A 27,351-nucleotide genomic window follows, 5' to 3' on the forward strand; every position below is an offset into this window, starting at 1 on the left:
AATACAATCTCAGACACTAATTAGCTATGTGGCCTTGGGCAAGTGACTTAACCTCTGTTTGTTTTAATCCACTGGAAAAGAAAATGATAAATTATTCCAGTATCTTTGCCAAAAAATCCAAAGACAGCATTGATGTTCTATAGTCCATGGGGTCAAGAAGAATCAGAGACAATTAAATGACAGAAAACTATGTAATAAAAGCTCTGTTAAGTCCTTGGAGATACAAAAACACAAATACCACAATTCCCGAGTTCAAGAAGTGCATAATCTAAGCAGTGAAACAAAAGGTATAACATAGATAAAAATTAGCTAGAGGGTTAGACATATACAGGACCAGAATAAAAGGAACTCTCCCTCTTCCAATGTAGGATAGTACTTGAACTTCAGTTTATACTTAGACAGCTGCCTATGGTAAAGCTGTCAAACTTACAAAACTCCAATGATGAACCAGATTAAAATGAAATTAAGAAATGCTTAACAAAATAAACAAAATTCTAATAAGACAAAAATGTGATTCTGTGCTTTTCTACATCCATTTACCACCCTACCAGGAAAGATAGACCCCACTGACCGAAAGCCCTGAGAAGTGACTTGTCAACAAAAATTAAACAGCAAGTCCTTAACAGATCTGGGACTTGAACCTAAATCTTCATGGCTTAAAGACCAGTTATCTATTCCCTGGACCACTTCCTCTTAGAGAAAATAGTTACAAAACAAATACTGAGTGATTTAGGGAGAAAGACAGTAGCATTTGAGGGGATCAACAAAGTCTTACTTTGGCAGGTGGCATCTGAGCTGAGCCCTAAAGTCCCAGTGACTCAAGAGTAGCAGGAAAGAGGATTGGCCTGCTGATCTACTGGACATTGTCCAAGGATTGAGGATTCACCCATGATCTTAATCTATACTAGGCTACAGAGAAGAAGGAACAAGAGCACAGGGTGGTGTGACCACCAGGAATTCAGAGTGGTGACCAAACGTGGGAGACACGAGTACAATTAGACTCCAGAGTTAGAGCTGGGAGGGACCTTTACAGATGACAATATGGAGTCCGAGAGCTGCAAAGTGACTTGCTCAAGGTCATACAAATAACAGGCGACAAACCTGGGGCACACAATCTGGGGCATGAATCGAGCTCTGTGGACTCCACGTCCAGTCTTCTTTCTACTCTACCAAGAACACTGAGTTCAAAGGATGAGACATCAAGGAGATACAGAATAAGAAGTCATGGGTTTGCTCTTGACATTGTGGCCACTCCTCTCCTCTAATCACTTCCCTTAATGTCTTCAGCAACTACACTGTCCTGGAAACCTTCTCCCCTCTCTGACTTTTCTATCTTTCCTGGTTCCATTTTCTCTGCCTATACCTTAGATGCATATTTGCTGTTAACTCTAAAACTAAAGAAAAATTCTCTATATAAGATTATCTTTTCAAGACTACAATTGTTAGCTCTATATACCATAAACCTGTTGATGTTTGCCCTTCATTACCGATCATAACATCAGGGAATTGATACCATGACAAGCACATAATTTGAATTTGAGTGAGAGTTACTATGCTAAATCACCAGTCTCACTGTCTTCTTCAGATCCATCTGGATCCAGTGGTCAGATGAGAATCAGGATGACTGGAGATGAGCTTAGATGTGAGGCAATCAGGATTAAGTGACTTGCCCAAGGTCACGCAGCTAAATTAGTGTCAAGTGTCTAAGGCTGGATTCAAATTCCCATCCTCCTGACTCCAAGGCCAGTGCTCTATCCACTGTGCCACCTAGTTGCCTATATCTTACTTATACCTCTAGCCGTGAACTCTTTTCTAAACTTCATTGGTGCATCTCAACTGTCAACTATTTCTGTATCAGGATGTTCCTCAATTAAAAATTCAGTGTTGAAAACAACCTCATTTTCACTCCCCTCAAAATAACCTCCATTCAAACTCAACTTCCAGCTCTTAAATTCTATGAATAAGATATAATGAAGCTTATCTTGATAAAGGAATTTGGCTGAGTCAATATTGGGCAGTTTCTAGTCTATGCATAAAACTGAAATCAAAATGTTCCCATTAAATCTGACCTCTCTGTGGACTTCCTTCCTTCTTTCTTTTTCCCTTTTTTCCAACTTCTATAACTAGATCCAATACCATCCCAGTTAGGAAGGTGAAAATCACAGTGATCTTTGATTCTTTCTTATCCTTTAAATCAGGGGCAGGGAATCTCTGGCCCATAGGCCACACTGGTCTGGTGTTGTCAAGGTAACCACAGGAAAAAAACTTGAAATTCAATATATCCACAAGATATTTAGGGGTGAATTAATTAAATGTTTGATAAAATATAGCCCTTATATGATGCTATAAATATCCAAATGGCCCCTGGCAGAAAAAAAATGTTTCCCATCATTGCTATATCGGCTACAAAATCCATTTTATTGTTCCTGTTTCTATTCCTGCCATTTCTACTCTAATTAAATTCAGTCTTAGAATCACATTATTAGAGATTTAAAGTTGGAAAAGACATTTGGGTCGGTCATCTAGTCCAAACTCCTCTCTATTCCATTTTATGAAAAGGAAAATGAAGTCTAGAAGTTATGGGTCTTACCAAAGGTCACACCAACAGAAACAGAATAAAGATTTGGATATAATGGATCTAAATGATTTGGAGACTTCTGATTCATAATAGTCTTTCTAATGCACATTTCCCCTTTCTAAATGGTTTCCCTAAACTCAGTCTCTCCCTATTCTCCCCAAAATGCCACTCTATGCTATTTTCCTGTTCAAAATCCACCATTTGACAAAATCCAAGCATCAACATTACACTCAACAATATATTAGTCAAAAGCCTCTACAATCGTGTCTTATCTTCCAAAATCTTTAGACTTTTGCAAAACTGTTTCAATTGTTGCCATTCAAATGGGTCTTGAATTTCCTCACTATCAAGTTTTTGCTTAGTCCAGGTCATCTGAAACATCCCTCTCGTTGTGGTTGATTTGAACTCTTTCTTTGTGTTACACTAGAAAAGGCAATGAAAGTTTATTATGTCCACACCACCACAGGACTTCAATAGTGACTGGTCATTGTATTTTTCAATTCTAATCCTAGTTAGGGGTCAGATTTATGATAAGATTTTGAAGCTAAAAGGGCCAATAGAGGGCAGTGTGTCCAAACTTTCAATTTATAAATGAAGCAGAGCCTAAGAAGTTAGGTGATCTGCAGAAACAGCAAGGTTAGGATTCCTTCTCAGGTTTTCCAGCTCCAAATTCATGTTCTTTCCACTATACTAAATTATCTATCTTCAGGTTTATTCTTTGACCATTAGAATATTACTGACTCTCAATACTAGCTTTTCTCACGACCACATATGGTACTATTTACTAGTTTGCTAATGTACTTTACATATTATTTTCCTGAATGAGTCTTTTATCCTCCATTTGATAATAAACCTGTGAAGGCAATGTCCCTTTTACATACTGGTTTTTTTTTTTTTGGGGGGGGGGGGTGTTAAGCTTTTGCAAGGCAATGGAGTTAAGTGGCTTGCCCAAGGCCTCACAGCTAGGTAATTATTAAGTGTCCGAGGCCACATTTGAACTCAGGTACTCCTGACACCAGGGCCAGTGCTCTATCCACTGCGCCACCTAGCCGCCCTGACCCTTTTACGTATAAACTTTGCATTCTGCCCAGAGAATTCATGATTTCACCCTATTATCTGTTCTAATTTGGAAGCTAACCAGTTATGTAAAAATTTACCTACTTAAAAAGATATATAATTTTGAGGTCTCAAATGAAACTGGCTGAGGACCATGTGATCAAGTCTCAGTATCTATGGAAGGTGAGAATTGAGAAACAGGTTACCCAAGACAGCTTAAGTCCCACATACATAAATATTTAAGTAATGAAGGCTAATCTTATACAATGCAGTAAATAATTCTGTTTTGTAGTCTGAAATAAGAGCTTATCTTATATTTGAATTTTATTTTGACCATCTCTTTACAAGGACACATGAGACTTCTGAAATCTATCTAACCCAACTCAAGACACTGCCTCTGCTTACTACCATATCACTTATTAAGGATATCACCCTACCCAAGCTCAAACTACCACAAGCAACCTGCTAATATCATATTAACTTTATTTTCCCAGACCCATAGAAGCTACTCGTTAGACTGAAGTTAACAATTTTTCTTTTAGCTTCTAAGTACCATCTGTATGCTAAAATATCACATGATAGAAAAATCAACTTCATGTATTAGTCAAACAAGAAAACAGAATATAAACAAAATGCAATATTTTGTTATATACTGTTCAAAAGTACAATATACAATATATAATAAAAATCTAAATGTTAGATGTTTGTTTATGAAACATTAACTTGTATACTTCCTGAGATTTTAATTCGCAATTATTTCTTTTTCATTAATAAAGACCATCTTCCTAATTATTTTAGTAAAACAGACTATGTAGGGTAAATGCAAAGGTTTGACCCTGAGGGAGGCAAAGAAAATCAAGATGTCAAAGAGTTAAGTCATGTAAAAGCATGAACTGGAAAGACATTCAGCTACATTGAGAAAATCCTGGGGAACTTACAAGATCCAGAACTTGGCACTGTTCACAGAATTCCCAATGCTCCTCATTTTCTGAGACAGTATGGTGGCACAATGGAGTGCATGGAGTCTGGAATCCCAAAGACCCGAATTCAAGCCTAGTCTCTGATACCTCTTAGTTGTGTGCCTCTGGGCTTGTTGTCACTTATCATTTGTAAAATGAGAAGAACAGCACCAACCTCACAGGACTGTTGTGTGGCTCAAATAAGATATTATTTGTCAAATGCTTAGTAGGAACTAAGTTATCCCCCTTCTCTTCTGCTATGATTCTCTAAAATCTCAAGTGTCTAGATTGTGAATAGATGATTCAAAAAAATGACATTACATAATGGAAAAAAATACAGTGGATAGAGCACTGGCTCTGGAGCCAGCAGTACCTGAGTTCAAATCTGGACTCAGACACTTAATAATTGCCTAGCTGTGTGACCTTTGGCAAGTCACTTAATCCCATTGCCTTGCCAAAAAAAAAAAAAAACTAAACTAAAAAAAAGAAAGAAAGAACACAGTACTGGAAGTTTTCAGATCTCTGCAATTTACTAGCAGTTTGATCCAAGGAAAGTCAAAATCTGTTATACTTCAGTTTCCTCATATGTAAAATTAAAGAGATGAATTTTCTTTTTGTCATTAATATCCTATAATTCTAAATCTAATTTCAACTTTGCCAGAAGGTATGCTAAAACAAAGGTAATAGATAATCAAGATAAAAATAAGAAAGCAAAATAAAAAGATTATGTTTATTTTTCTAGCTCCTCAAAAGTTGCTTCAATCTAGTAAGCAACAAGGATCTACACTACCACCCATTAAAAGAAAAGCAGTTCTGATAACAAAATTTTGTTTGGTTTGGTTATTTCTCCAGTGCTAGGAACATACCTTTCTATAAATAATATAGCAAATAGATAATTTCTCATAAAAGGTATTTTGTACTATTAAAAGAGAGTACTAGGAATTTTATGTACTGTAAATGGAAATATTATTAACTGCTAAAAAGCAATTCAGATATGAATTAATCAAATGCATTAGACTAATCAGTTACTCAAATATGAATTTTCATGAATATAAGTTTATGAAAAGCCACTATAGGTGGCTTACATATCTACACAGATAAATTACTACCACTACTACTGCCACTACTTACCACTTCTTACCACCACCACTACTACTAGACCTTCAATACTGAAGACCACACCGACCAACCAAGTGATTGGTAGCATGAGTTGCATGATTATATTTATTACAGTGAGAAGTATTCTGTGCAAGACATCCTTCTCACTTGCCTGTTTATGAGCATCATTCCATCCCACTGGTAGGGAACAGGACAATGGAGATGGTCTAGCTGTTTTGGGAGTTTCTTGGCCTTGACACATCGTCAACATGAAGTATCTGCCAATAGAGTGTGACAACCCAATAAATCCTAACCTTTGACCTTTCTTCTCAAACTTTCCTTGATTTCTTTTCCTCCCATGTTGGCAGGAACCATGTCAAGGAATCCTGGCATACCTTGGATATTGCAGCTAGGGCCAAATCACATGCCATGGAGTGATGTTGACTATCTGCCCTATCAACTTTTGACAGTATTTGCCATACTCACCATGGTGACCATGGGTGAAGAGGAATCAGAGTTAGATTCTAGGGAGAGAGTATAAATACCCATAGATTAAATTATCACCTGCCTTATTTCTGGAAGTACAATTTTTTTGTGTGCAAAATGTACTTTCAAACCACTTTTTTTCTTGGAAGATTTACCATTTTAAAGTTATGAAAAGATGTTATTCCATCATGTTATTCTTTTTAAAATGCTCTTATATTTAGATATAAATTATCTGAAAACCAATTTCTGAGTTCAGAACTGAGATACAAAAGGAAAGCTTTTCATTCTAAGATATACAAGTGTTTTGGGGATATACAAGCATTTATCAGAGCCTAAATTATATGAACTTTCACAACTAATTATTATTACTGTAACAATAGCAACAAATTGCTAATACTCTCAATATCCTAAAATTATTCTGTATTTATTTATCCATGTTAATCTTGTAATCTTCTAATAAAGTATAGGTCCATTAAGAATAGAAAATAATCATTGCATCTCCAGCTAGTGATTTTTATTCTGAATATAGTAAATGCTTACTGTACCAACAATTATTATTTAGAAATTACACAAGTCAGAAATGAAATATGTTTCACAATTACAGATAGAAGAGTTCACTACAGAGGATCACAGAAGATAAAACTGAAAATTTTCAAGTGAAATTGAAGTGAAATTGAAAAATTGCATCAAAAAATGAAGTTAAATTATATGGGAAACTGTTAACTGGGAGGAGAAATTTTGTACCTCCTTTCTCTGATAATGCTCTATTATCCACCACTTAAGAGGCAGCATGGCATAGTCGATACGGAAACAGTATCAAAACCAAAAACTGTTCAAATCTTGCCCTTGACACTGGGCAGGTCACAACCTCTCAGTGTCTTCTTGAAGCCTATAAATTGCAGAGAAAGTCTAACCTTCACTAGTAACTCAAGGGAGTTCCCTTGCTCAATGAATTCATAGGTCATCTCTCTCTAAGATATGTAGTCTAAAACTGGCCTTGCCTGTTTAAGAATGACAGCCACTACCTAATAAATGCTCCAATGACATAAATAGACGATTCTCAAAGAATATCAACTGACTTCTGAAAAAAATGCTCTAAATAACAAGAGAAATGCAAATTAAAGGAACTCTTGGGGTCTACCTCACATCGAACAATTTATCAGTGATGACAAAAAAAGGAAGACAATTTTCAAAGAAGCTATGAAAGACAGACATACTAATACAACACATGGGGTAGTTAAACTGCCTTGGCCACTGTCATCGGGGAAACCATCCCTAACTGGGTTCAAAATGTTCTCAAAGATGGATAAGTTCCTGCCTCAGTCCTTTGAAGGTGAGATTAGGGGAATGTGTGTATCCTGGGCCTGGATATTGGAGATTATGTCTTTATTAATCCTGCCTATGAAGATCTGAAATGGAATTTGAAACTATGCTAAAAAAAAGAAAAGAAAACAATTCAACAAAATATAAATATCCTTTGCCCTAGCAATATCACTGCTAGGCCTAAATCCAAACTGATCAAGGAAAGAGGAAAGGGGCCCATGGGCACAATAATATTATAGCAGCACTTTTTAGAGTGGCAAAAACTAGAAACTTAGAGAACAGCCATCAATTAGGGAATGGGTTATACAAATTATGGCATATAGATGTAATGTAATATTACTGGATCACAAGAAATTATAAAAGGAATGGTTTCAGAAAACTCCAGGAATCTCACATGAATTGATCATAGTAACAACATTACACATTCAAATAATTTTGAAAGATTAAAGAAGTGTAACATGTGCAATGACCAAACAACTCTAAAAGAAGACACATACATCATGCTCCTCACTTCCTGAGAAAAGTGATAGAATCTCAAGTGCATAATGAAACAAGCATTTCTAGAAATGGCCCGTTATTTGTATTCCTTTTAATTAGAATTTCCCCAACTTCCTATCAGTGGAAGACTGAGGAGGACAGAAAAGTTACTGACAGTTGTAAGTGGTATAGAATTTCTCCAACTTCCTATCAGTGGAAGACTGAGGAGGACAGAAAAGTTACTGACAGTTGTAAGTGGTATCTTTCCCCCAGCAGATAAATTAAGCTTTTCTTTTAAAATTCATGAAGAGCACTGGCGCTGGAGTCAGGAGTACCTGAGTTCAAATCCAGCCTCAGACACATAATTACCTAGCTGTGTGGCCTTGGGCAAGCCACTTAACCCCACTGCCTTGCAAAAACTAAAAAAAAAAAAAAAAAAAAAATCATAGAAGAGAAAAGGAATACAGAAGGAAATAAATATATATATATATATATATATATATATAGACAATTTTGAAAGTAACAAATTCCTCTTTCTCTATTGTACTTTATAATGTTCCTTTGGGAACATTTGTTAAGCTCACTATAATTTGTTTTAATAAAGTAAAAGAGAAATCTGTCAGGGTGAGGAATATATGAAAATGTTCTTCAGGTAATATGTAGAATGACAGGTGTCAGAGCTATAATTATGCTCTACTTTTAAAAAGCACCTATACAGAGGGCAGCTAGGTGGTGCAGTGAATAGAGCACTAGTCCTGGAATCAGGAGGACCTGAGTTCAAATCTGGTTGCAGATACTTAATTGCCTAGCTGTGTGACCTTAATTATATTGCAAGTCACTTAATTCCATTGCCTTAAATAAATAAAAGAATTTTTAAATAGCACCTATACTTTTTTTAAAAACTCAAAATACAGGAAAAAGAATATTATACAATTTATCAAAATAACTCTGTTACCTATATTCAGGAAAAGGATCATTATGTTTGGTACCAGAGCAGAGTTTCTCAATCTTAAATTTTTCCCCCCATCAGAACTTAAATAGCAAATTTTAAGAAAATAAATTAGCCATTTCCACTGCAATAGGCTCACTGTCTACACTAAGTACACCACCACCAGATGTTGAAACAAGGTACCTTATTTTATTGGTCACAGCTATCTGATTTATTGACACATTAGTCCCTCTAATTGCCAATACTTGGCAAATAAGACTGATAACACTTCTATCAGAAGCTGCCAAAAAAAGCGCTGGCTGCCCCAGCCAGCAAAGGGCCCCCAGGCTGGGGCAGAGTCGGGACCCCCAGGCCAGGGCAGAGTCAGGGTCCCCTCTGCTGCTGCTCTGGGGGGTGGCTGATAAGACTGGTCAGCCCCAGAACTCCAGAGTCAGCTCCTCCTTGCTTTAACATGAGCCTGAACCAGGTAGCTATCCAGCACTGGTTCCACTGTGGCACTTCGACTCTAGTTTCCTGTGAACTGCCTTGGCCACTGTCATCGGGAAAACCATCCCTAACTGGATTCAAAATGTTCTCAAAGATGGATAAGTTCCTGCCTCAATCCTTTGAAAGTGAGATTAGGGGAATGTGGGTATCCTGGGCCAGGATGTTGGAGATTAAGTCTTTATTAATCTTGCCTATGAGTTCAAGACATTCTGCATTAGCATCATCACCCGAGATGTCAGAGGCAACATTTACCATAGTCAAAACTTGGATTATGCATTTGGAAATCTTTTGAGAAAGCAGATGTAGGATACATAAAGAATTGAATTCACAGGAACTATATCATTTTTTATGTAGATTTATGGACTTAACAAAATCCAAAAAAGTTTCACTGTCTGGTTTTGGTGAGGGAAGGTGGCTCTTCTCAAAAAAATTGTCCTGTGAGTTTGCTTCTCAGGAATACCCTGAACTTTGCTATGATCAAATGGGTCAAAACACCCATAAGCTACAGATTTACTATTATTATAAGGTGCTCTATATTGTTAAAGGCTGTCCCCAAGGAAGGACTGGTCATCAAGAGAAATAGAGGTGGTCCAGTCAACATCTGGCCTCTTGATCCCACAAATGGAGAGTGGTTTCAAGTTGAGACAAGTTAAGATCACTGAAATCTCCCCCAAGAGATGACCAAAGAACAACCTGCTATCAAGGTCCTTAGCTGGACAGCAAAATATCAACTTGGAAATACTTTTTAAAGTTTTGTCAGGGTATCCAGTTCTGAACAATTTAATTATTTACACAACAGTAATAGCGCTGCAAAGTCAAATACACAACTCAGATCAGAAACTGAGGGCAAAAGACATGAAAAGAAAATGTTTAATTTTCTAAGACTGTAATTAAAAACACAACAAACCTGGTGAATGTATTGTAATCTTTTGCGAAGACATTCACAATTACACTGCTCTGCTGTATACAAATGAAATGCTTTAAAATCAGTTTTAGAAAAGAGGAAAATGGCAGCTGTTGTCCAGAGGTTTCATTTTCCAAGCTCATTTTCAAATATAGAATTTTCCATGATTTTATTTATCTCAATTTGAAGATCCTAAAAAAGACAGGCAGTAGATGCTGTGGGCTCTGTCCAAGAATTCATACTGTTAATAAGTATATAGGCATCCATCACTCAGTGCCCCAGGTTACTCCACTCTAAAATGATGTGGTAAAAAGGAACAAACTATTAATAACAGGATGTTTGGGAAAGAAAAAGAATTCTAAAGGATACATACTGAGCCTGAAAAAGATGTTGTCCATTTTGGCTAATTAAAGTATGATTTTTTAATTATATTTTTTGATGCAGTTGGTATTTCTGATCTTTTATGAAGGGTTTTTTAGAATTTCTGCTAGACTTGAATCAGTTTTTTAAAAACCTAACCTTTTTTTTTATTGCTTCTAAATAATAATACATCATCTCAGCCATCATCACTACGGTTATGTTAATTATTAGGCTGACCCATTAAATAAAAATTTTTAAAAAGTGCACAGACTCCTGGTTATGAGTACATCTCATCTAAGGCCACAAAGAATTTAAATGGATTATTTTCTATATTTACAGACAAAATATGAGAATGGAATCTGTATTTATGCCATCAATGGCATCCACTTCAATTTCATTATTATGTTCAAAAAGTCACTCCCTTTCTCTCTCGATGTTAGTCATTTCAAGCATATCTAACTTCATGACATCATTTGGGATTTTCTTTTTTTGTTGGGGATTGTTTGTTTTTGTTTTTGTTTTTTTTTTTGGTTTTTGCAAGGCAATGGGGTTAAGAGACTTGCCAGAGTCACAAGCTAAATAATTATTAAGTGTCTGAGGTCACATTTGAACTCAGGTCCTCCTGACTCCAGGGCCAGTACTCTATCCACTGCTCCACCTAGTTGCCCCCATTTAGGATTTTCTTGACAAAGATACTGACTTGGTTTGCCATTACCTTCTCGAAGTCATTTTAGAAATGAGGAAGCCAAGGAAAACTGAATTAAGAGACTTGCCCAGGGTCACAAAACTAGTAAGTGTAAGAGGTCCAAGTTGAACAGGCCTAGGTTCTATCCACTGTGACACTAGCTGCCACTCTCTGTCTCTCATTCATCTTCAATCCTCCTTCTACTGGTACCTTCTCTTCCTACCTATAAATATGGTCAGGTCTCTATCCTAAAAATATCTCCCCCCTCATAAGCCATCCCCTCAACATAAATGAGTATGTATGAAATATTTTCTCCAGTGCTAAACTTCTAGAAAATAGCTGAAACTGTCCTCCTTTATGTCAAAAGTCTTGTAATTTGGCTTTCATAACTACTGTTCTAATAAAAGCAACTTTTTCCAAGATGGCCAAGAGACTCCTGTCAATCTTCCCAATTCTAATCAGTCTGGCCAATTATGAGTTTCTGGAACTGCTGCTTCTCTCCACATTTTTGGAATTTTCTTTCTTCTGTTCTCCTGGTTTTTTCATGTAAGACCATGCTCTTCTTCACTTACCCATATTTTTCCTCCCACCTCCTTTATATCACCTCTATGTAAATGACTACCAAAGTGTCTTCTATGAGCTCCTGCACCTCATTCCAACTCCCAAATTAGAATTCTCCATCTGGTTTTGTCAATAGCACCTTAAATTCAACTTATCTAAAACAAAATCTATCATCTTCCCCCTGAAACTTGCTCTTCCTCTCAATTTCTATGGATGGCATCACTATCCTCCTGGTTACTAAGACTCTAAACATCTGAATCATCTTTGATTTGTTCCCTTACCTCCTACACTGAACCAGCTGCCAGAAACTATTGAGTCTATCTTGGTACCATCTCTTCATAATTGTCTCCTCATAATCTTATATACTGCCACCACCCTAGTTTAAGCTCTCGTTAATCTTAATAACTACTCTAGATAGGTAGAAGGTGGAACCACGATGGCAGGGTAAAGGCAGGGACTTAATCAAGCTCTCCTATAAACCCCTCTGTGTACCTTTATATAATGATTCTAAACAAATTCCAGAGTGGCAGAATCCACAAAAGACAGAATAAAACAATTCCAACCCAAGACCCCTTAGAAGGTTGGCAGGAAAGTTCTGTTGCAGCTGGGTAAGAAAGGAGCACAGTGCAGTTCAGACCATGCCAGCATAGAGTGGTCCCCAGCAACCCATGAACAGGCAGTAGGGCAGCTCAATCAGTGGCAGGATGAGCCCATGGATGTCAACGATAATCGAGAACGTCAGCAGGAAAGCTCTGTCACACCAGGGTGAGACTGGAGCACAGTCCAGCACAGGCCGTGGCAGGGCAGCGCAGGCCACAGCAGTCAGAGTAGCACAGGTCACAGCAGGGCAGTCCCAGCCCCAGCAGGACCAGGAGTAGGTCATGGGAGGCACTGAATCAGTGGCTGCTGCTTCCATAGATCTCAGCTCACAGATGGTAAGGGCGTCCAAAGGAGATTACAGGGGACTCTTTGCTAGCCCCGAGGCAGTACTCTAGTACTTAGTGCATACCTCAATCTGAGTTGTAGTTTTAGGTCACAGATTCAGGAAAAGAAGAGGAGTACTGGGGCGGCTAGGTGGTGCAGTGGATAAAGCACCGACCCTGGAGTCAGGAGTACTTGGGTTCAAATCCGGTTTCAGACACTTAATAATTACCTAGCTGTGTGGCCTTGGGCAAGCCACTTAACTCCATTTGCCTTGCAAAAACAAACAAAAAAAAGAGTACACCAGAGCTTGTTGTCACTGGGGAGCAGGGACCCTCCTCACAGTTCCAGGGCAGAAAAGAATGTTTGCTGACCTCACAGATCAGAATAGCAACACCTTTCTTTAAATCATTACAACTTAGAACTTGGAGGTCCTTAGAAGTATCTCTGAAAATAGCTGCATAGAACCTTCAGACAATATGTCCTCCACCCTAGAAGAAGAACTCTACCTTAACAAAGAGTTAAAAACAAATCACAGACTGACAAAATCATAAAACAGGGGAAAAAACTGAACATAAAGTTCCTATGTAACAAGGAAAATCAAAACATACACTCAGAAGAAGATAACAAAGTCAAAGCTCCTACATTCAAAGTCTCCAAGAAAAATATGAATTTGTCTCAGGCCATTTCAAAAAGGATTTTTAAATCAAGTAAGAGATGTAGAGGAAGATAAAAATGAGAGCAATGCAAGCAAATCATGAAATACAAGTCAGCAATGTGGTAAAAGAGTCACAAAAAAAGTACTGAAGTAAATAATACCTTAAAAACCAAGCCAAGTCAAATGGTACAAAAAGTCAATGAGAAGACTACCTTAAAAAAAGCAGAAATGACAAAATAGAGAGACTCAAAAATTCGCTGAAGAAAAACCTCCTTAAAAGCATAAGTGGTTGGGGCAGCTAGGTTGTGCAGTGGATAGAGCACTGGCCTTGGAGTCAGGAGTATCTGAGTTCAAATCCAGCCTCAGACACTTAATAATTACCTAGCCGTGTGGCCTTGGGCAAGCCACTTAACCCCGTTGCCTTGAAAAAAAAAGTAGAAGTGGTCAAATGGAAATGGATGTACAAAAGCTTATTGAAAAATATAATTCTTTAAGAATTAGAATTGAGCAAATGAAAGCTAAGGACCTTCATGAGAAATCAAGAAATAATAAAACAATGAAATAGAAGATAAAGTAAAATATCTCATTGAAAAAACACTGGAAAATAGATCCATGAAAGATATTTTAAAGATATTTTAAAACTTATTGGATTCGAAAGCATTGATCAAAACAAAAGAACCTTAAAAATCATCTTTCAAGAAATTATCAAGGAAATCTTCCCTGATGGTCTAGAACCATAACAAGATTGGGGTTAAACAAGGGTGCCCATTATCACCACTATTATTCAATATTGTATTAGAAATGTTAGCTTTAGCAATAAGAGAAGAAAAAGACATTGAAGGAATTAGAATTGGTAATGAAGAAACAAAACTTTCACTCTGCAGATGATGTGAAGGTAAACGGAAAGAATTCTAGAAAATCATCTTAAAACTACTGGAAATAAACAGCAACTTGCAAGATATAACATCAACTCACATTTCTATGTATTACTAACAAGATGCAGCAACCAGAGAAAGAAATCTCATTTAATATAACTTCTGACAACATAAAATACTTGGGAGTTTACCTGCCAAGACAGACTCAGAAATTCAACAAATCAAATCAGATCTAAATAACTGGGCAAATATCAATTGCTCATGGATAGGCCAGACTAATATAATAAAAATGACAATGCTACCTAAATAAAACTACTTATTTAGTTCAATCAAACTTTCAAAAAAGTACTTTAATGACTTAGGAAAATAGTAAAATTTCATATGGAGGAAGAAAAAAGTCAAGAATATCAAAGAATACCAAAGATTCCAGCTTCTGGATTAAGAATTCATTCTTTGATAAAAACTACTAGGAAAACTGGAAGGTGATAACATGACAGAAACTAGAATTAAAACATTTCATGCCCTATACCATGATCAAAATGGGTACAGGATTTAGACATCAAAGATAATAATGAGCAAATTAGGAAAACAAGGAATAGTTTACCTGTCAGATCTATAGAAAGGGGAGCAATTTATGATCAAAGAAGAGATAGAGAATGTTATAAAAAATACATTGGATAATTTTGATTATATTAAAAAGTTTTTGTACAAACAGAACCACTGTAACCAAAATCAAAAGGAATAGTAAATTGGGAAACAATTTTTATAACGTGTGTTTCTGACAAACGATTCATTTCTAAAATATAGAGAGAACTGAGTCAAATTTATTAAAAAAAAAAGTCACTTCCCAATGTCAAAGTACATGCAAAGGCAACTCTCAGACAAAGAAATTAAAGTTATCTATAGTTATATAAAAAATTGCTCTAAATCAATATTCATTAGAGAAAGGCAAATTAAAGCATCTCTGAGGTACCAACTCAAAACTCTCAGAATGGTCAATATGACCAGAAAGGACAAAGATTAATGGAGGAGGAGGAAATGTGGGAAATTTGGGACACTAATGTTTTGTTGATGGAGCTGTGAACTGATCCAACCTTTCTGGAGAACAATTTGGAATTATGCTCAAAGGGCAATGAAATGTGCATAATCTTTGATCCAGCAATACCAATACTATGTCTATAACCTGAAGAGATCATGTAAAGGGGGAAAATTCTACATGTACAAAAATATTCATAATAGCTTTTGTTTGTAGTGGCAAAGAAATGGAAATTGAAAGGATGCCCATCAATTGAGGAATGGCTGAACAAATTGTGGTATACATATGTGATGGAATATTATTGTGATAGAAGTTGAGGGACAGAATTTCAGAAAAGTCTGCAAAGCGTTGCATGAATTGATGCTGAGTAGGATAAACAGGGCACATATTAACAAAAAAATGAGGTGATGATGATTTGCTCACCCCATCAAAACAATAATTGGGAGCAATTTTAGGCGATCTGTGATGGAGAATATCATCTGTATCCAGAGAAGGAATTGTGGAATTTAAATGAAGATCAAAGCTAATTATTTTCAATTTTTAAAAGTTGTCTTACATAATGTGTAATTTTGCTATCTCTAAAATTTTCTTTCTCTGTTTTGGATCTGATTCTTCTCTCACAAGTTCAATTTCGATCTATGCTTATCATGGATGCAAATGTAAAGTCTATACCAGATTGCCTTCTGTTGGGAGGAGAGAGAAGAGAAAGGGGGGAGGGAGAAAAATTGTAAAATTCAAATCTCAAAAAAAAGATTGGTAGAAACTACCATTGTATGTAATTGGAAAACAAAATATTTATTTAATTTGAAAAATAAAGTATTCCACCAATAAATTAAATTAAATTAAATTAATTTTAATAAACTTTAAAAAAGAAATCATGAGTGGTCAGACTATAGAAAAGCATGGAAAGAATGATATGAAGTGATGCTGGGTGAAGGGAGCAGAACCAAGAGAAGATTGTATATACATTAACAACAATACTGTGAGTTGACCAACTGGGATGGATGCAGCTCCTGTCAGAAGTTCAGAGATCAAGGACAACTCTGGGAGATCTGCTATGAACAACACCATTCATATCCAGAAGGGAAAAAAACCACAGAATCTGAATGCATACTACATTCACTTTTTAAAAATTTCTCCATTTTTTCCGTCCTATCTCATGGTTTTCTTTCTTGCCCATTACCTGTAATTCCTCTTACACAAAATGACTACTCTGTTATGTTAAAAAGAAATGTACATGTACAACTTTTACCAGGCCCTTCACCACCATGGGGCAGGGGGAGGAAAGGGAAGGTGACAGAAAAATATGTAACCCATAAATTTGCAGATGGATGAATGTTAAAAAATTACCATAGCATGTAACTGAAAAAATAAAATAAAATTTAAATTAAAAAACAGAAATCAGTATCTTTTTATTCAGCTAAGTAAAATCTCTATTTTGTTTGAATTGGTTTGTATGCTTGGAGAGTTTCATTTACCACATAGTCTGGGTAACAAGTTGACTTAGGTCATTTAGAACTTATGCTCAGGATACACAACAAATGAAGAATCCATGACAAAGATCAAACAAAACACATTTCAGTTAGTTCCTTTTAGGAAATTAAGGAAGCAGAAGAGAAAAGCACTACAGACTACACTGAATGAAGATCAAAAAAAAAAAAGTGAAACAAAAGCAAATTTGCCATCAGAACATTATAGCCCACTTGGACAGGAACACTTATTAAATGAGGAATATGGAAAACAAGATTACAAGTTAGACAAAGAAATATATATAACAGTGATGGACTTCAAGTATCCCAACATCTGCTAGAGCAGAATTGCTAATAATTTCCTTAACTGCCTTAACAATAATAGTAACTTGGGGCGGCTAGGTGGCGCAGTGGATAAAGCACCCGCTGTGTAATCAGGAGTACCTGGGTTCAAATCCGGTCTCAGACACTTAATAATTACCTAGCTGTGTGGCCTTGGGCAAGCCACTTTAACCCCATTGCCTTGCAAAAAAACCTAACAACCCCCCCCCCCCAAAAAGAAAACAATAATAGTAACTTCATCTTTCAAAAGGTGGATACTTATGTATCCAGAGAAAGAATTGTGGAGTTTGAACAAAAGGCCAAAGACTATTACTGTTAATTAAAAAAAAAACATTTTGCTATCTCTTATACTTTATTTTTCTTCCTTAAGGATATGATTTTTCTCTCATCACATTCAACTTAGATCAATGTATAGCATGGAAATAATGACTGCTTTCTGGGGGGGGGGAGCAAGATTAGGGGAAAAGTTGTAAAATTCAAAATAAATAAAATCTTTCTTAAAAAAAGGTAGATACTTAAAAACAGATTCTAATCAACAAAGGATTCTGCTAAGGTGAGAGAGAAAGAAAGAACAGGAAGGAATTAACTATTCCTTTCTAGAATTTGTGATAGAGAGGAAGTCAGCAGAGCCTGACATGTACCCTAGATTTTGAGGAAGCAGATTTCAAATGTTAAGAAGACAGAATTCCATGCATTTAAAATTCTACAAGGGAAGTTAACCCAGGAAGAATGGGAAACTTTCAAAATGAAATTCTGAGGACATAAAGAGAAATAATTCCAATGATCAAGAAAACAGTTTTCTAGGAAGATGGATATGAATGCATAGAAAACTCACCAACAAATTTAAAATTTTAAAAGATATTCACAGAAGAAGGCAGCTAAGAGGAAAAGATAATAATCAATCAATAAAATCTTACTACATATTTCCTCTGTGTAGGGCATCGTGCTAAACAATGAAGATAAAAAGAAAAAACAAAATAGCTACCTGTTCTCAAGGAACTTATATTCCATTGAGGAAGACAATGACATATAGATAAATGAGTACATACAATATATACAATAAATAGAACATTTTGCAACAGAGAGCACCAATAGATGGGGGAATCAGAAAAAGCTTCACTTAGAAGTTGTCCCTTAAGCAGAGTTCTATAAAAAAAAAAAAGAAGCATTATGAGCTTATAACCAAAATGAGTTAAGGCTGAGGAGGGAGATTAAGGACTCCAAAATTAATAAAATTGTCTTATGGGCAAATAAGAGGTTAAAAGGAGAAATAAACTCTTTATTTGAAATCATTGGAATGATATATGACAAGAGAAAACAAGAGTTGCTCAATTTTCTTTTGGTTCTATTTTCTCTGTTACGGGAATGACTTTTGGAAAAGAAAGGATAAAATAAAATGGCAGAAGAAGTAACATATCAATTCAAGATAAATAAAAAGTGAGAAAGCACCTCATTGTCCTCCATGAATTCAAGTCACCTGTATCAAAACTGAAAGAAAAGACATGTGAATGTTGACCCACTGTCTTCATAAAGAGGGAGGGATTACAGGAACTAGTAAAAGATTTTTTAAAAATTTTTAAAAAATTTTTTAAAAATTTGAAAAAAAAGTGAGTAAAATCTAAATTACAAGTCAGAGTGCATCATTAAAAAGGTAATTAGAAAATAGAAAGGGGAGTAGTGACTATCAGCATGGCTTCATCTGTAATATGTCATGATAGACCATTGTTTTTTCACAGGGTCACTGAACAGGGAAATGAATGATATGAATGGAAATGAATGGAAATGAATCAGGAAAATGGTATAAAAATAACTTACCTAGATTTTACCAAAGCATTTGATAAAATACTGTAGAGAATAAGACATTGTTTCAAAGGCCCTGTTCTGCTTAGTCCCATAGAATTAGAAAAATGAATATTTTCCAAAAACATAGATTTTGGCTCAAAACCAAAGGAAAAACTTCCTAATAATTAAAGTTGTCAAAGAATGAAATAAGATGCACTCAAAAGTAATTTATGTTAGATGCTATAGATTATCACTCTTCACAGACCCCGTAGACAAGATTCTTAATGATCTCATATTTTTCCAACTAAACAATTCTGGGTTTTTTTTCCCATTTCAAATATGATATTAAAGTTCAAATACTCACCAAATTTCGTTCAAGATCCCCACCTTCTGCCAAAACCGCTTCCATACTGAATGAAAGTGTGCTGTGCTTCTCTTTCAATTAAAACCTGGTCATTGTGCAAATCTGAGAATCCTGGAAGAGTTTCAAAAAAAACGATTCACCATTCACAATAAGAAAAGAAAGTGAAACATCAAAGTGATATAGGAACATTATTATGATCTGAACAAAAGTTTTCAAATCAAGTAGTATTAAATATCAGAAGTGCAAGATATTGAATTAGAAATTTAGTAAGTACAAAAACATATGAGTTGTTCCTTGAAGGAGCTGATAAGAAATATAGTTGGATGGTCTGGCTTTAAACAATATAAGGTTGTCTTTGCAATGTTTTTTACCTGGGCTAAAATAACTTGAAAACTATAGTCTTTGAAAATAGTTTTAGTTATCCAAAAATATCTGACCACCAAAGAACTGGAAGTGAATGAAGTATAGCTTCTCTGAATGTTAAGCCAGTAAGAATTAGTTTTAAATTTAAAATCCTCTTCTGTATTGTTGATTCTGTATTGTTATGACTCTTTGTGATTCTTTGGATCATATCAAATTAATCTATGCCATGCCCAGCAAAAATAATGGAGTGGTTTACCATTTCCTTCTCCAGAGGAGTAAAACAAACCTAAGTTAAGTGACATGCCCAGGGTCACATAGGTAGTATCTAGGGCCAAATTTGAATTCAGTTTTATTCCTAACTCCATGTCCAAGGCTCTATTTTCACCAAGCCATCTATCTCCCTCTACTGTATTTAATTACCTCTTAATCAAAGCACTATCTTTAGACATTTTAAATTTGGGTTGAGTTTTTTCCTTTCTTAGATAAAATATAAATTTTAGAAGGTATCATTATCTAGAATTTAATCCAATTTAATCCATATTAAAAATTCATTGATCTACCTTCTTTAATTATTTCCTGGAAAACCTAAGGATTTCTATCTCCAACTCACCTTTACTTACCATCTTTCTCATAATTTTAATATTATACAAATGAAATCTGTTTTTAAAGCAATGGAACCAAAGTTTCTTTACTACCTACTTCACTGCCATTTTCTTTTATCACCTGAAGCTTTTGTCCAAACACCCACTCTACTAAAAGGAATGCATTTTTTATTGCAATATTTAATCCATACAACTAAAAGACACTCCATTTCTACCACTATAACACTTCTAAAATCCTTGTAGTTGTTTGAAAACTGTGCCCCCATTGGTAAGACTGGAGGTAAAGAATCGGGAAGCCAATGGAAAAGTAAATTCAATTAATGTGACAATTCTTTTGGCCCAATTTAACTGATAATAATTTGCATGGTTAATCTAGTCAAAAATCTGATATGCTTTTAGAAAATCCTAGAAGCAGCAACATGGGGGTGATGATCAACCTTGATGGACTTGCTCATTCCAAAAGTGCAAAAATCAGGGCCGAATTGGGGCTGTCTGCAATGGAGAATACCATCTGTATCCAGATAAAGAACCATGGAGTTTGAACAAAGTTCAAGGACTATTCCATTTAATTTGGGGGGGGGGGGAGAACAGATATCTTATTGTCTGATCTTGTTATCTCTTATACTTTTTGTTTCTTCCTTAAGGATATAATTTCTCTCATCACACTCAATTTGGATCAATGTATAACACAGAAACAAAGTAAAGACTGATAGATTGCTTTCTGTGGGGGGGGGGAGTAAGATGGGGGAAAAATTGTAAAACTCAAAATAAATAAAATCTTTAATAAAACAAAAATAAAAAATCCTAGAAGAGTCCTAATTAAGATTATTTTCATGTTTGTTTTAAATTCCTATTGAGAGAGTCAGATGTAGGGTTTAAAAGGGAAGATGTTACAAGTGGGAAACAAGAAGGAATAATACAAATATTCAATGTGTGGGCTATACTAGATCAGTATAGTTATCTCTTCTACATCTTAGGGGTTAGGGGTTAAGGCGTGGTGACCCCTCAAAAATAGAAAATCCACATAAAATTTTTTGATCCTCCTCTATCAAAAAAGAAGTCTTTTATGGGATATTTACAATACTTCATTTTGTAAAACTTGAGATGATATGGTAATATGATGCATATATTTTATTAATTTCTGTCCAAACTTTGTCATTTGCTGAACTTCCATTTATCACCTTCAACTTCTGTAAAACTTTCCCAAAATCCTATTTAATTTCTTATGCCAATTTGCAACATATCAAAAACATGATGAGGCAAATTGCAATGTGGAAGGGTTAACTGTAGTGTCAAACTCAAACCGAAAGAGATCACAGTTGCTGCATATTGATTTAAACACAAATTAACATTATCTGCATTGTATTCTTATTAAACATTTCCTTATACTTTGTTTTTATTGATATTTTCTTATATCACTACACTTATCCCAGATATCCTTTCCCCTTCCCTTCCCAGAAAATCATTCCATAATGACAAAAATATTTTAGCAAGAAAAACATCTGCAATGTATACCATGGAAACAATGTAAAGACTGACAAATTGCCTTCTGTGGGGGGTGGGGGAAGGGAAGTAAGATCAGGGGGAAAAATTGTAAAACTCAAAATAAATAAAATCTTTATTAAAAAAAAAAGGAAACCATCAGCAGAACTGATTGATACACTGCAAAGTCCAAATCATGTGCAATGCATAAAATATATTGACCTTTCCATGCTTCTCTGCATTTTTCACATATCATTTATTAAAGTAAATGAATATTCTTAACTTGTACTTGAAGTCATCCTGTTCTTTGATGACTCTTTTTTCAGATATATGTATTATTTATACCACTAATTTAAGCAATTAACATTGCTTTTCTACATGCCCTTTTTTGGACCTGGGAAAGCCAGATGACACAGTGGAAAGAGCACCAATTCCGAAGGCAGGAAGATCTATGTTCAAATCTGGCCTCAGTAGCTGTGTGACTTTGGGCAAGTCACTTCACTGTGATTGCCTCACATCCAGGGTCATTTCCAGTCATCCTGATTCCCAACCAGGAGAAGGTAAGGCTGGTGACTTAGCACAGCCCCGCCCCCCGCCCAAATCCTATTCATGTAGTTGTCATGGCATTACTTCCCTGATGTCATGTACCTTCTTCAAAAAAGAAAGACAAACATCATCATCATCATCATCATCATCACCATCACTTTGTGCCTGTATGGTTTCCCCCCCAATTAAACTCTGCCAATTAAGAACACTATCCTAAACTTTGTATCTTCTTCCATGCCTAGCAGTGATTTGCACTCACTAGTTGCTCACTATGAGAATAAGATAATTGTATCCTTATTTAAGAATATATTTCAATTTTTCTCAGTCACAAAAAGGACAATATTCTTAAAAGCCCATGTACCCAAAATATCAAGGGTAATGAGCATTCCAGAATATATATCCTTGTCTTGTGCAGATAATGCTGAACAAAAGTTCAATCTTTTCTTGATATTGCTGAAAATTAATAGTACAATAGAAAACACATTAACCTTTGAGTCATGAGATCTGGACTTGAACCTAGGGTATGGACATATCACAAAATATTTCTAATCTACAGATTTTAATTTGTAAAATGTAAATTGAAACAGATTGTGTTTTTATAACTTCAAAAATCCTTCATATAGATAAAATCTACATGAAATATGATGAAGTTAAAAGCAAAAGTTCCTGTTTCCATATCATCACAAAGGACTTTAAGAAACTCTGTTAAGACTAAAAATGACAATCCCCATTTTACAAATAAGATTTATGAAATAGGCTCTGTGCTAGGCCAACAATGAAGACAGACAATTCCCAGGTTCAGAGGGATTCCATTGGGGGGGGGGGGTGCAGCCTGGGGTTGCAATGGACTACAAATGTAAAGAAAGCCAGATTTAACACAGTCTGGCACACCAGAGCAGAATCCAAGGACAAGGAAATGGCAAAATGAGGCTATTGGTGGAAGTGGAGGCAGCCTGAGGCAGAAAAGGTCTGAAAGAGATCCTTAATTAGGTCAGGAATCAATCCACAACCATTTAGTGAAGGCCTACTCCAGTCTGGCAGTACAGGCAGGACACAGAGCTAATAAGCTCTTCTTGCCCTTAAGGGCCTTACCTTCTGATGATGGATTGAACCTGCTATGATACTGCCTGATAGGAACTTGCTTTGAAAACACAAAACAGACATTTATTAGAAGCCTTTGCTATGCATAGAATTTGCAAGGTGTGTGGATAAATGCAAAGTGTCCCTAAGAAACCGAGATCCTAAAGAGAAACAGAGTGCCTGAGACAAGTCAACCTATCTGCCTCTGCTCATGTCACCCCACAAGTGGACTAGGATGTTCAGTTTAGGGTTCAGGTCACATTTTAGGAAGGCCTTTGACAAGCTCAAGTTGATCCAAAGGAAAGCAACCAAGTGAATGCGGCTTCCAGGAGAGCAATATGAGAATTAGCTGAAAGAACTGAAGATGTTTACCCTAAAAAAAGAAAAAGTTAGATACTGTGTAACTATGCTCAAGCATCTCTAAATTTGCATATGAAAAGTGAGATTAGATTTCCTGACTCTTGGCTCCAGTGGGCAGAACTGCACACAGCTGGTATGTGTAAAAGAACAAATCTCAGCCCAACAGAAGCCAAAGTTCCCTAATAATTGGAGATACCAAAACGTAGAAAGGGTCAGTCTCTTCACTACGTAGACAGGACAGCCAGGGTTCCACATCTGCATTAGTCTGGCAGACCCCTCTTCTTTACCAGAGCTTACTATTTCTTCATGAAGTATTTCCTGATGCTCCCAAGGGTCAGAGCCCTCCACACCCAAAATCTGACCTGTACATATTTTGTAAATACTTTCTTATGTATGTGGTGTCAGCCCAAGAGAATGGTCCTTGAAGACAAGGGCTGTTTCACTTGTATCACAGTATTCCCAGAACTCAAAGAACATCTGAAGTTCTAAATCAAAGTGTGGTGAATGACTGATGACCCTTCTTTAAAGTTCTAAATTAGGTAGGTCCTTAAATAAATTAAGGCACCTTTATGATATAACCTTTTACTACTTTAGGTTTGTGTTTTTCCCAATTTTTCTAATTCTCAAGAATTAATTTGGCCCTTCTATTAAATAGTCATAAGTGAAAGAAATGAATTAATTGTCCCATTTAGACAATAAAAAAGACATTTATATCTCTTACCTAACTTTATTGTCCAACTACTCTTATGGGAACTATTATCCAAAATGGAAAATAAAAATAGAATAAGGGTCTTGGAACTACAGTCCTAAGATTTTTCTTCTACAAAATTTTCTAGTTCAAGATAAAATCTAAGATCTTATATAAATAGATGAAATTGAGAAAGTATTCCAAAAATTTTCAGGGCTGATTAAAAAGTTCAGTGAAATACATTCAAAATCTGACTATATTTTAAAAATTAATAAGACTTCTTTGATTTTTCCAACTAAATTGTACTGAAAAGACAAACTTTAATTTGTCTTATTTATCAAGAAATAAATTATAGTTTCCATGACCTAGAGCTGGAAGGATCAAAAGCAATCTTAATGCCTTCATTTTACAACAAATGAAATTTGACTTTGGAATCAGAAGATATGGTTTTAATTCACAGTTCTACCTATGAGCAAGTCACTTCTCAAGACCTGAGTTTCTGTGCTTATAAATGAAGGACACAGAATTAATAACCTTCAAGGCAGCTTCCAGGTCTAAATCTATGATAATAATTCTGTGATGAAAATTAGAAAAGTAAAATTCCTTTTCCAAAGGTATATAAAGCTTTGCTCTGGCAGAATCCTCTTACTAAGAAAGGGGCAATCTAAAGAATGATTAGAACAAAGGACTTCAGAATTTTTAAAAGTATTAACATTTTAAATCTCTAGAAAGCTTGTTAGACAAAATACTATTATTAGAAATTTTAAAGAATTAATCTCAACAATTAACAATTAACACCTTATATCTTAACAATCACTATCATACTTAAGTAAACTACCATATTTTCCTTAACCATCAAATAAAGAACTTCCTTGGTAACAAAATTCTACTGATATTACCATATACTTTATATAAGATGCCTATTTAAAATTAAGTAAAAATATTTGAACTAAATTATTCAGCTACAAGAGACTAAAGAACAGTTCCATTATGAAAGATCATTTAGGATTAGATATGGTTCCAAGAGATGAACTTACCATGTCACATGCCCATTAATTTTGCAACTAACAAAGAAAAAAAATAAAACCTACTAATGTTAAACCTAAATACAAACTGTCCCCTCATTAATTTTTTTCTTAGTTGTTTTTCCAATTTTGAAAATCCTAAAAACTTGATCAACAACAAAATAACCAATCTGATTTCAAAAGCCCCATGTTGAAATATGCCACTCACCTACTGACACATGAATTCATGTGTGTGCAAGGCCATCAATCAAATTCATAGACATGACCAGAGCAAGCATTTATTTGATTGACTTAATTATGAAGACCTGTTACAAAGGTTTGGTTTGGTTTGGTTTGGGTTTGGGAAGGTCCGGGATGGTCAGGAAGGGGAATATAAGGGTGGTAAGGGAAAACAGATGAATAAAAGCAAATTTAAAGGCAGAAAATCTTAGCCTGCCCTCCAAAGAAAATAAAAATAAATTGATATATCTTTGTAATACAATTTATCTATAAAAGCAGAATCTGGTGAGTTTTATCCTTCAAGCACCCTAAGAATCTTTCTATAAAGGTAGCTCAGCTACCAAGAGGTGTTACAGCATCAGATCCTGACAGGAATTATGCCTAACAGGCTCTTATTCTGATCAGAAAAAAAATTCCATAGTCCCCTTTCCTGTCTGATCATTTCAAATATGAAAAAAATCTCATGCTCTGAGAAGCACCTTAATAAATGAAAGTCAAATCTGGAACTCGCTTATTTTAAAGGTAACTGGAGGTATAATTATGTAAAACAAGGGTTATCCAGCTTTTCTGGGCTGCATCATGCAGCAAAAACATAGAATTTAATATTTATTTCTGACTATTAGTCATAAACAAACTTTTGTTGGACAATGCTGTCCAGAAGAGCTAAGAACCCCTTAAAGTGTATTATACAAAACTTAGTACTTGGGGTAAGGTTTTTCTTTTACAAATCTGAGATGTTCTTAGATTGGATAGTTGCTTCAAAAAAAGCAAAACATTATATTCAAAATAGAAGGGGATAATAATTAGATTTCAATCAAGGCAGAAGCAAAAATAAGACCAGATTAAAATAAAAAGGATAAACAGGTAAATTACATTATGCTGAAATTTACTTCAGGAAATGAATTACAATCAACACTGAACATATAGTCACTAAAAGTCAGAGGTAAAAAAATAATAGTAGGGGACCTCAGATCTTAATAAAAAAAAGTTAAGGGCCTGAATAGGATTTCAAAAAGATAAATATGATAGCCTACTTGTAGTTACAGAATGGTAAAAGAAAGATTATACATTTTTCTCAGTTGTGCATGACACCCTGGGGGGGGGGGAATTATACATACTAGGGCATAAAAACCTCATAAACTTCATAAATGAAAATAAGGGGAAATAATAAATGCATCATTTATTAACCAGCTCATCAAAGAAAGTATTAAACATTAAGTGGAGACAATTTAAATAGAAAGAATTGCTTAAAGAAAAAATTATGGGGCAGCTAGGTGACGCAGTGGATAAAGCACCGGCCCTGTAGTCAGGAGTACCTGGGTTCAAATCCAGTCTCAGACACTTAATAATTACCTAGCTGTGTGGCCTTGGGCAAGCCACTTAACCCCACTGCCTTGCAAAAAAACCTAAAAAAAATTATAGAAAAATACATAATTCCACTAAAAATAATGACAGTGAGAAAACATGCCAAAACTTATGAAATTTTGGGAGGGAGAACTGTATATGTCTAAGCACCTTAACAAAAGAGAAGGAAGAGATCAATGAACTGGACATGCAAATAACTATTAGACCAACAAATTTAAATAGCCCAATTAAATACTAAAATTCTGAAATTCT

At 35.4% G+C, this 27,351-nt stretch overlaps 1 protein-coding gene and 1 pseudogene across 11 annotated transcripts in view; one reads left to right on the forward strand and one right to left on the reverse strand.

The window, feature by feature from the left end:
* Positions 1–27,351, reverse strand: part of OSBPL8 (oxysterol binding protein like 8) — a 192,673-nt gene that overhangs the window by 111,897 nt on the left and 53,425 nt on the right. For all 11 annotated transcript variants that reach the window (XM_074226466.1, XM_074226462.1, XM_074226460.1 and 8 more), the window contains one exon: positions 19,370–19,480. In XM_074226466.1, the coding sequence (XP_074082567.1) occupies positions 19,370–19,414 (45 nt within the window). In that variant the 5' untranslated portion in view covers positions 19,415–19,480. The remainder of the gene's footprint in view (positions 1–19,369; positions 19,481–27,351) is intronic.
* On the forward strand, positions 6,065–10,256 carry LOC141510889 (N-acylethanolamine-hydrolyzing acid amidase-like; annotated as a pseudogene).

Source organism: Macrotis lagotis, chromosome 2 (genome assembly GCF_037893015.1).
Source record: "Macrotis lagotis isolate mMagLag1 chromosome 2, bilby.v1.9.chrom.fasta, whole genome shotgun sequence".
NCBI classification, from domain to species: domain Eukaryota; kingdom Metazoa; phylum Chordata; class Mammalia; order Peramelemorphia; family Peramelidae; genus Macrotis; species Macrotis lagotis.